Source organism: Helianthus annuus, chromosome 12 (genome assembly GCF_002127325.2).
Source record: "Helianthus annuus cultivar XRQ/B chromosome 12, HanXRQr2.0-SUNRISE, whole genome shotgun sequence".
In the NCBI taxonomy this organism is placed as follows: Eukaryota; Viridiplantae; Streptophyta; class Magnoliopsida; order Asterales; family Asteraceae; genus Helianthus; species Helianthus annuus.
Genome location: NC_035444.2, coordinates 62,219,679 through 62,231,182, shown reverse-complemented (window position 1 = coordinate 62,231,182; position 11,504 = coordinate 62,219,679). Strand labels below are relative to the sequence as shown.

The 11,504-nt window shown below is 42.6% G+C and overlaps 1 protein-coding gene across 1 annotated transcript; it reads right to left on the bottom strand.

Moving 5' to 3' along the window:
* Positions 1–1,434: 1,434 nt before the first annotated feature.
* LOC110896756 (probable calcium-binding protein CML40) lies at positions 1,435–2,031 on the bottom strand. Its single transcript, XM_022143895.2, has one exon. The coding sequence runs from the start codon at positions 1,965–1,967 to the stop codon at positions 1,545–1,547; it is 423 nt and encodes a 140-aa protein (XP_021999587.1). The 5' UTR covers positions 1,968–2,031; the 3' UTR covers positions 1,435–1,544.
* Between the last annotated feature and the right edge of the window lie 9,473 nt (positions 2,032–11,504).

Sequence of the window (11,504 nt, the reverse complement as noted above, 5' to 3'; positions counted from 1 at the left end):
TCTTGGTCACATGGGTTGCACATGATGGGTAATATGGTAATTTCACCTCCCCCTTTTAATGACTTTGTAAAAAAATCCCAGATCTTCAACCAAAAAAATCCCAGATCTTCAACCAAATATCATCATCTTCAACCAAACATCATCATCTTCATCTCTATGGCAGCCGCAGGTGGCGGCGTGCGGTGGTGCACAGCGGTGGCCCCACATAAACTCAGGGAATGATGATGATGGTTATGTATTTGAAGATCTCGGTTTGATGATGATATGTTCTTGAAGATCTGGGTAAGAAGACGAAGTTGTTCTTGAAGATCTGGGTTTGAAAGTGGTTTGAAGATGTTCTTGAAGATCTGGGTAACAAGATCATCATCTTCAACCATCATCATCATCCCCACATAAACAACATCCAAACACCCCCTAAATTCCTAACACAAAATTGTCAAAAAAAAAAAAAAAAAAAACATAACAAAATACAAACCTGAAGATGAAAATCCACATAACAAAATACAAATCTTACAAAATAAAGTCTAATATCCCAAGGTGCATAACCCATAACAAGAATATCATTATAACAAGTATCACTATCAAAAACATACTTAATCAAACCCTAACAAAACACAAACACCTGACCACCTTCAACCATCATCATCATCCCCTAATCATCTTCAACCATAATCATCATCCCCTAACCAAAACCCACATTTCAGTTTCCAGATCTTCATGAACAAGAACAAATAAAAAACAACCAAAACCCAAATTCAATAACATCTTTTCTTCACAAATCAATTTCCAAAACTTTGCGACCGTCTTTTCTTCATGATTTCACCATCTCTTTCTGCTGCAACTACCACAAATCCCCCAAATCGGTATAAATAACACAGATTTACTTCTACCAAATCTTCAAGCGAAAAAAGAATCATTCAAAAAGAATCACACACAACCAACACCTAGGTCTGACATCGCTCGTCGGAGGACCCTCAACCCACCGCCGTCGCTTCCACTGCCGCCGCCGTGAGCGGCGGCGCCTAATCATCCCGTCGCCCTCTCTCTCTCTTCGATCTTTGTTGCCGGAAAACGGGGGTACGGGGGAGGTGTGGGTGTTGTCGGCTGCTGGCCTTCATCGAGAAGGAAGAGGGTGAGCAGGAGAGTGTGTCATGTGTAGGTGTGTTTGAGATGTGAAGGAATTGAGGAGCTGTTTAAGTTTTGTTTGTGTTTTTGGTTTAGGGTTTTCTAAGGTAGAAGAAGAGAGAACAAGATTTAAAGGGGAGGGGAAATTACAATTTTACCCATCATGTGCAACCCATGTGACCAAGAAGTTAACCAGAGTTTGGGTTTGGTTAGAATTACGGGCCAAAATGGTTAGATATAGGGACCATGGGGGCAGATACGTTAAAAATTCTTATTTTAGGCTAATATAGTAAAACTGACATAACCACAGGGGCCAAAAACATAATTTACTCTAACAAATAATATAAATAATAATTTACAAACAAGTATCCAAATCCAACCACAAAGATCTAAATTTATGCTTCTTCTTCATGAAATTTTCAAAGCATCATAGCTTTAAACTCATCAAAGTTAAGCACTCCATCACCATTAAGATCAAACTGCCTAATCATACCAACACATTCATCAACTCTTGTTGACTCACCGAGTCGACTCGGCATCCGCTTCAAACTCTTTGGAGTGATACAATCGGTTCCATCCATTTCATACATTCTAAAAGCCTTTTTCAAATCCTCAAGTTTCTCATCTTCCTTGTCACTTTCCACCAAACTAATAAAATCCTCAAATCCTAACTGTCCTTCACTTCCGTATAATGATTCCATCACAATCTGTACTTCTTCGATTAAAATTTCGTCGTGGTGAATCAACCCGACGCAGCGTTGCAACTCAGACAGAGAGATGATGCCATTGTGGTCTGCATCGAAGTGATCGAATACGCGTTTGTAATCGCTTGATTTGTTCATGGTGGAATAATAATAAATTGATAAATGATGAGGATGAAATTGAAGAGTTGAGTATGATGTTTATATAGGCATATATGGATTGTACGCGTGATTGCACCTAACTTTGGATTGTGCATGTTGCATGTTCGAAGTTGATGCTGAAACGAAACGAAATTGAAGTTGTGGATGAAATTTTCTAGCAAATATTACACGGAGTTTATGGCACGGTGATGAAGCTGCATGGAAAGTGGCAGTTAAGACCATGATAAACTTTATTTTTTTGAGATTTTTAAATGAAAAATAATTAAAGAACTTTAAAAGTGTGTTATGTGAGATTAAATATACTATTACTAGGTTAGAACCCCTTGTATTACACGGGTTGAATAAATGTAATTTTATATACCAAATAATATAAAGATATATATCTTTAAAAATCTCGTTTATTACACGGGTTGAATAAATACAATTTTATATATCAAATAATAAAAAAATATATATTTAAAAATCTCGTTTATTACATGGGTTGAATAAATGTAATTTTATATATTAAATAATAATGTTGTATTTTTAAGAACCCCGTATATCGTACGGGTTGAGTAAATTTAATTTTATATATCAAATAATGAAAAAAAGTTACATTTTTAAGAAACTCATGTGTTATACAGGTTAAGCACATGTAATTTTATATACCAATCAATAAAAAGTTATATCTTTATAAACCATATGTATTATATGGATTTAACAAATCTAATTTTATATACTACATAACAAAAAAAAAGAGTTGTATTTGTAAAAACCCCGTGTATTACACGAGTTGCATAAATGTAATTTGGTATGGTAAAAAATAAAAATGTTATATCTTTAAAAAAAAAACCTTGTTTATCACATGGGTTGAATGAATCTAATGAAAATGTATATCTTAAAAAAAAACTAACGGATATACTCGATATACGATGGATGGGGTGATTGCGGTGATTGCGGTGATGGTTCTTAAAAATGTCATGTAAACATAGTGATTGTCGTATTTGAGTTGAGAGTTGAACACGAAAATAAAAGTATAGAGCCAATAAACATTGTTTAATATTTTTGTTTACCCCTTATAATACATCTATTTATTGTTCAAGTATTATAAAAGCTATGTTGAGTATGCATTACAAACGTGAAATGTCTTAATTCTGGCCAAAGCTGATTTAATTCATTTATGTTTAGCATGCTTGACAAGTGCATAACTAAAGTGATTGTCTCATTTCTGGCCAAAGCTGATTTGTCACGATTACTTTGCATACATACTTAAATGATTACACTTCTGGTCAAAGCTGATTTGTCTTCGTTTAAGTAGAATTTTTTAACTAAGTCTATTATTTTGATGTTAGTAATAGACAATATCACAGCTTCATAATTAAAATGGTCATTATTTATGCCCGCCTTAGTATAACATGCCCTTAGATCACATTAAGACTTCTTTCTTAGTATCATAACTTGCTCATCTTATTTCCACTATCAGCACCCAATTGCGGGATTCCACCTTTGACTGGTGATAACTTTGCTGAATGGAAGGATGCCCTCATGCTTACACTAGGATTGCTAGATTTCGATTATGCTCTTAGAGAGAATAAGCCAGCGGACCTTACCACTCAAAGTACTGCTGCTGAGCAGATAGTTCATGAAAAATGGACTAGGTGTAACCGCATGTCTCTCATGTTCATGAAGCAATCCATTCACAATGCAATTAGAGGCGCTATTCCTGATTCTGAGGATGCTAAAACCTATCTGGCTTCTGTGGAGGCTCAATTCAAAGGAACATCAAAAGCACATGCTAGCACTCTTATCCTCAAGCCGGTGACAACTAAGTATGATGGGAGGAGCGACATTCGTGAACACATCATGATGATGCATGACATGGCCAATAAGCTGAAAGGGCTAGAGATGGAAATCAGTGATGGTTTTCTTGTTCACTTCATCATCACTTCGTTTCCTTCGTTTCCTTCGTCCTGTGAAGCAAGTTTTGTGAATTTTTTTCCTGATTATTTATTCGTTTATTTATTTGTTAATATTTCTTGCTTGTAATTCAATTTATTCGTTTTCGTGATTCTTTTGTACACTTGTGAATTTTTATTCCATTTAGTTGTTCTAATCCGGATTTATTTATTCATTTATTCGTTGAGTTTTGGCTCTTAAAAAATCGTTTTTACGCTAGCCGATTCGATTATTTTCATTGCTTTAATTTTTATAAAATTTCGGGCCCATTTTCGGATTTTTATAAATTTTTCAGCCCATTTAAAATAATATTCTGTTTCTTTTCAGCAAAAAAAAAACAGCATTATTATATTAATAAAATATTCATTGTGTCAAATTTTCGTTTGTAGGTTGATGTCCTCAACTCCCGCGCCCGCTGTTGCTGAGCCGACTGACGAACCAGCGCATAATCTTAGAAGAAGTAAGAGGCTGCGAGAAAGGTCACTTGTCATTGCACAACGCATTGCAAACGCAATTGACGGGCCGGTGATAATTTCTGAAGACGAAAGCTCAGGTGACGAGGAAAGAGTCGCCATGGCGGACGGTGAGCGACCTTTGAATGAAACGAATCAGCCCGGAAGGGCAGGCCTGGAGCCGAGTATCTTTCAGCCTACTATAGATGCACCTACTTTTGAAATTAGATCTAGTATTATTAATATGGTGCAGAACTTGGTACAGTTTGACGGGCGTGAGCATGAGGATCCTGGGAGGCATATCGCTGCTTTTCTTGCTATTTGTTCGACATTTAGGATTACAGGTGTTTCGGAGGATGCAATTCGGTTGAGGTTGTTTCCTTTCTCGTTGCGTGACAAAGCTAGAGCTTGGCTTATGTCACTCCCAGCCGGGTCCATCAGGACCTGGAATCAGTTGGCGGACCAGTTTATGCAAAAATATTTTCCGCCTAAGAAAACAAACAAGCTACAAAACCGGATTGTTTCCTTTCGCCAGGACGAGGGAGAGTCGTTGCACGCGGCCTGGGAGAGATTTAAAGATCTGTTGATTGATGTTCCACATCATGGCTTCTCCAAGAGACAGCTGGTTTTGACGTTCTATCAGGGGCTCAGTTATAACACACAGGAGCGATTAGACGTGAACGCAGGAGGCGATCTAGGAACTAAGACGCCCACTGAAGCGTATGATATTATAGAAAAAACTGCGTTGAAATCCAGCTCGCGTCGGGAAGGAGATAGAGGCCGGGCAACATCATCATCATCTCGCTCAGGGGCACACGCGGTGGATGACTACACGGCCATTACTGCACAAATCTCGGCTCTTGCAGCGAAATTCGATAAGTCCCAGATGATTGCACAAGCTGGTTCAGGATGTGACCAGTGTGGAGTGTCACATGAGCCTGGTGCATGCTTTCAGGGAGTCGTGTATGAGGGCCATGAAGAAGTAGATTTTGTGGGTAATCAGGTGAGGCCGCAGAACAATCCCTACAACAACACCTATAATCATGGTTGGAGAAATCACCCAAATTTTGGGTGGCGAGCGAATACAGGTAATCAGAACCCATTGGGGTTCACTCCGCGTGCTCCAGCGCCACAGCAGGGTCGGCAGTACCAACAATACAACCAACCTTACCAGCAACGTCCATATTCGTACCAGAATCAGGGCACTGGGAGTAGCTCCCAGCAGCAGGCCCCTTAGTCTAGTTCCAAGCTGGAGGATATGATGGCTCAACTTCTTTCTAGCTCCGAAAAATGATACCAACAAAGCGAAGATTGTTTTCTGGCATGAAGGAGAAATGAGGAGTCAGAAAGCCTCGATTCAGAATATCGAGAATCAGGTTGGTCAGCTGGCGCAGATGATGTCTAAAAGACCCCCAGGTGGTCTTCCGGGTAATACAGAACAAAACTCGGGCGGGCATGTGAATGCGATCATGACCAGGAGTGGAAAGACTACCGGACCCGTCATATCGGACTCATCACCGATCACTGGAGCGGTCCCGACTGACACACCGGACGAGGTGCAAGCCAGGCTATGCCCAGCAAGTACATCACAAGTCTAGGAGCCGGTCAAAGATTACACTCCACCAGTACCTTATCCAGGCAGGCTGAAGAAATAGAAGAATGAAGAGCAATACTGTAAGTTCCTTGAGTTATTAAAGCAACTACACATTAATATACCGTTTGTTGAAGCTTTGGCCCAGATGCCAAAGTATGCGAAATTCCTAAAGGATATCCTCTCGAATAAACAGAAGCTCGAGGATATATCATGTGTGGTGATGAATGAAACTTGTTCCGCCGTTCTGCAAAACCGTCTGCCCACGAAAATGGGAGATCCGGGTACTTTTACGCTCCCGTGTTTGATTGGAAACATGTCTGTTAGCCATGCATTGGCTGACTTGGGAGCGAGTATCAACCTTATGCCAGATAAGGTTTTTACTAAGTTGGATCTGGGTGAGCCGTCACCCACTAGAATGAGCATTCGGTTGGCAGACCGCTCAATAAAGTATCCGCGTGGATTTGTGGAAAACATGCTTGTAAAAATTGATAAATTTGTTTTCCCCGTGGACTTTGTTATCCTTGACATGGACGAAGATTCAAGAGTGCCTTTAATACTTGGATGCCCGTTCCTCAATACAGCGAGGACGATTTTTGATGTGGCAGCTGGCCAAATCACGCTCCGAGTAAATGACGAGCATGTGACATTTGATATTAAAAGATCAATGCAGCATCCGCAAAGTCACGATGACATGCTTTACTATGTCTACATTGTCGACGCATGTGTGTGCTCTCATTTTCAAGGCACTGTTGACGAGATTGATTCGGACACACGTCTGTCGTGTGGGGCCTGATTGGCATTACTTAGGAGGGCCACGATTTCGAGCAGCCAGTCTATCAGATTGGTGACGATGGTTCCCAGAGTCCGGAGAGGTTTCTAGAAATTGGCCATGTAAAAGAAGAGGAAGCAAAACCTTCGGTTGAAGATCCGACGCCTATGGAGTTGAAAGAATTCCCACCACATCTCGAGTATGCATTTCTGGATGAGGAGCGTCGCTTACCGGTCATAATTTCGGCATCATTGGAAAAGGATGAGAAAAATCAGCTTCTCGAGGTTCTGAGACTTCATAAGAGAGCCATTGCATGGAAAATCATGGATATCAAGGGCATCAATCCTTCTTTTTGTACTCACAAGATTCTGATGGAAGACGAGTACAAACCCTGTGCACAACATCAGAGGCGTTTAAATCCGAATATGCAAGACGTGGTGAAGAAGGAAGTGATTAAGTTGTTGGATGCCGGAATGATTTATCCTATTTCTGACTCTGTGTGGGTGAGTCCAGTGCAGGTTGTACCTAAGAAAGGTGGTATGACTGTAGTTTTAAATGATAGGAATGAGCTAATTCCTACCCATACCGTCACTGGGTGGCGAGTTTGCATTGATTACCGCAAGCTCAATGATGCTACTCGCAAGGATCATTTCCCGCTTCCATTCATCAACCAGATGTTGGAACGTCTGTCGGGGAAGTTGTATTACTGTTTCTTGGACGGGTTCTCTGGATACTGTTGCTCCTGAGGATCAGGAGAAGACTACCTTTACCTGCCCCTTCGGCACATTCGCCTACCGGCGGATGCCTTTTAGGCTGTGTAATGCACCAGCGACCTTCCAGAGATGCATGGTTGCAATTTTTCATGATATGATCGAGGATTCTATGGAGGTTTTCATGGATGACTTTTCGGTATTTGGGGACTCCTTCGATCATTGTTTGGAAAATTTGAAGAAAATGTTGAAAAGGTGCGAGGAGACGAATCTGGTCCTGAATTGGGAAAAATGCCACTTCATGGTGAAAGAGGGCATAGTTTTGGGACATAAGATTTCTCATGCTGGTATGGAGGTCGATCCAGCTAAAGTTGACATTATTTCACGACTTCCGCCTCCCACCTCTGTGAGAGCGATACGGAGCTTTCTTGGTCATACGGAGTTTTATAGGCGATTTATCAAGGATTTTTCAAAGATCGCTAGGCCCATGACCCGTTTGTTGGAGAAAGACGCTTCGTTCATATTTGGAGATGATTGCTTGAGAGCCTTTGACCTTCTCAAGCAAAAGTTGATTGATGCCCCCATTTTAGTTGCACCAGACTGGAGTCTTCCGTTTGAAATTATGTGCGACGCGATTGATTACGCTATAGGGGCCGTTCTTGGACAAAAGAGAGAAAAGCACTTTCACCCGATCTATTATGCGAGCAAGACTCTTCACGACGCTCAGGAGCATTATACCACGACAGAAAAAGAGCTCTTGGCGGTCGTTTTCGCATTTGACAAATTTAGATCGTACTTGGTGCTTTCGAAAACCGTTGTGTATACTGATCACGCAGCCATCAGATATCTCTTCAGCAAACAGGACGCTAAACCGCGTCTGATCAGGTGGATCTTGTTGCTGCAGGAGTTCGATATTGAAATTCAAGATAAAAAGGGTGAGTTGAATGTCGCGGCTGACCATCTATCTCGGTTAGAGCATGGAGACATCGTGGACGCGCGTTGGGATTCCATAAATGACAACTTCCCACACGAGTCTTTGATGAGTGTTGAGATATGCGATGAGTTACCATGGTTCGCTGACTTTGCGAACTACCTTGCTTGCGGCATTCTGCTTAAAGGGTTGACTCACCAGCAAAAGAGGAAATTCTTTTCGGATGTCAAGCACTACATTTGGGATGACCCTTACTTGTTTCGGGTTGGTGCTGATCAGGTGATCAGGAGATGTGTTTATGGGAAAGAGGCGACAGATATTTTGTGCCATTGTCACGAGGGACCTACCGGAGGCCACCATGGAGCCAACTTTACCGCCAAGAAGGTGTTGGATTCCGGGTTTCAGTGGCTGACTATATTTCGTGATGCGCAGAGTTGGGTTAGAGCGTGCGATGCCTTCCAGAGGGCAGCAAACATATCCGCACTTGATGAAATGCCTCAGAACTGGATACAAGTTTGTGAAGTCTTTGATATCTGGGGAATAGACTTCATGGGACCATTTCCCCCCTCACGAGGTAATAAGTACATCCTGGTCGCAGTTGACTATGTATCCAAGTGGGCGGAGGCACAGGCCTTACCCACCAATGATGCCAGGGTGGTCGTGAGATTCTTAAAAAGCTTATTTGCCCGGTTTGGCGCTCCGAAAGCGCTTATTAGTGACAGAGGGACGCATTTTTGCAATACTCAGCTCGAGAGAGCTTTGTCCCGTTACGGTGTGCATCACCGTTTATCCACGCCCTATCATCCACAGATAAGCGGGCAGGTGGAAGTCACAAACCGGGGGCTGAAGAGAATCCTTGAGCGGTCGGTAGGTGCAAACCGCAAGGATTGGTCAGATAAGCTTGATGAAGCGTTGTGGGCTTTCCGTACGGCTTACAAAATGCCTATTGGGACTACTCCCTTTAGGCTTGTTTACGAAAAGGCGTGCCATTTACCGGTGGAGTTGGAGCATAAAGCGATGTGGGCTCTTAAAACCGCACCTAAAAACCGGAGGTGAAGCCCGGTTTCTCCAGATTCATGAATTGGATGAGCTGCGACAACACGCTTATGAAAGCTCTGTGTTGTACAAAGAGCGCACGAAGAGATTGCACGATAAACGCTTGAAGGACCACAAAGAATTCCAAGCGGGCGATCTTGTTCTTCTTTACAACTCGCGGTTGCGTTTATTTCACGGGAAGCTCATTCACGTTGGACAGGACCATACACAGTTAAAGAGGTATTTCCGTATGGGACTATTGCAATAGAGAACGCGGACGGCGTTATTTTCAAGGTAAATGGGCATCGCTTGAAGTTGTACGTCGCCGGGCCGATAGAGTCGGCGGTGGTGGTCATCGAGCTCCAAACCCCGCACACATCATAAGTGTGGGGAGGAGAGAGTCTACGCTACTGACTCGCGGATAAAAAATGTAGCAAGAGCGTCAAAAGTGCTTTAGGGGTAGTATCGTCTTTTTATGTGTTTTTCTAGTTTTAGCGTAATTTAGGAGTGTTTGGTAGTTTCCGTTAGTTTGTACAGTTTTTATACGTGCCGAGTGAAGGGTCTACGTGGGAATATTGTTAAAACATTTTGCGGATGGTAAAAATGGTGAAAAACGGCGAAAACGGCTGCTGAAACTGCATTCTGCAATAAACAGACACATCTGCAGCTGTTGCACGGCCGTGCCATGCATCGCACGACCGTGCGTTTGCGGGCTGGCCGGAATGATGAGTCGCACCCCCGGTGCATCTCCGACAACAGCACGCAGGGTTTGAAAATTGTCGCTATCGCACGCCCGTGCGAGCTGTCGCACGACCGTGCGACACATCAAGGGCAGTTTGGTCATTTGGCGATATAAATACCCCCATCTGCAGCCATTCCCCTCATTCGCAAACCCTAACTGCTGCCAACCATTCCAGAGCGATTTCGCCTCAAATCGCACGGTTTCTTCGCACGGTTTCATACATCTCTTCGCATGGTACGTTCCTTCTTGTAGATTTTCCGTTTCTTCGCTTTCTAGGTTAGATTCATCCGATTCTTCAAGGATTCTCTAGGGTTATCTTCATAAAAAAAATCGAAACCCTAGCCCTTGTAAGAATCTTGTATATCGTGAACATCCGGTGGATTTTCTGACCCCTGTCTGTGTAAAAATTTGTTGATTTTTGGAGAAATCTGACTGTTCAAAGATCAGGGGTCGGGTTCTGCAAAAACGCTGTCGCACTGTTGTTCCTTGGATGGAACGGTCGTGCCATTCCGGCTGTTCATGATATTTGTTGTTGATCTCGGTAATGCACGGTTGTGTCGTTGGTCGCACGTCGTGCAGATCCGACATATTTGGGCCATTTCTGCTTGTCCTCGGCGACGCACGACCGTGCGTCTCGTCGCACGTCCGTGCCACAGGCCCAGATCAGAAAGACAGAATCTTCATAATCAGGTGTTCTGCTGTTTTTGAGTGAAATTTTTCATGTTCCCTCTGTTCTAATGATATTCATGCAGATGAATCATCCCTTCTTGCAGTTTGACCCCAATGATGAGCGAGAGGCTCTTTGTATCCCAAGACGTGACGCCTTATGGAGAAGGCGAGGGCAATTTGGCGTCCCCCGGAGGTTGGATTGGGACGTTATGAGGGATCTAAATCAGTTTGAAAGACTTGAAAACATGATCAGTATCCCACTTGCGCGCTTAGGAGCTATCGACTGACCCATCTATCTTGAGCTAACAATAGAGTTTTTCTCCACAAATGCCTACGAAAAACCAATTGCTCATAGAAGGCCAAAATTCCGCTACAAGGAGCGAATAACTTTTAGGTTGGGTGGATGTTGGCACACTTGGTCAGTAGGTCGATTGGGTAGGAGGCTTGTTATCTACACAACTGAAGACATGGATTCCGAGTTCTTCACGGAGCAGTTTACCTTTCCGTCTGATGAAGCACGAGCTACATTCTGGGCTGAAAATGCTATTGGTGAACCTTATGACCCGAGAATGTCTAAGGCTTCACGGTTGAAAGACCCTTTGGTTCGAGTGATGCATCATGTGTTTAGCCACACCATTTACGGCTGCATGGACAGTTTAGGGAATTGTCCAACACCGGA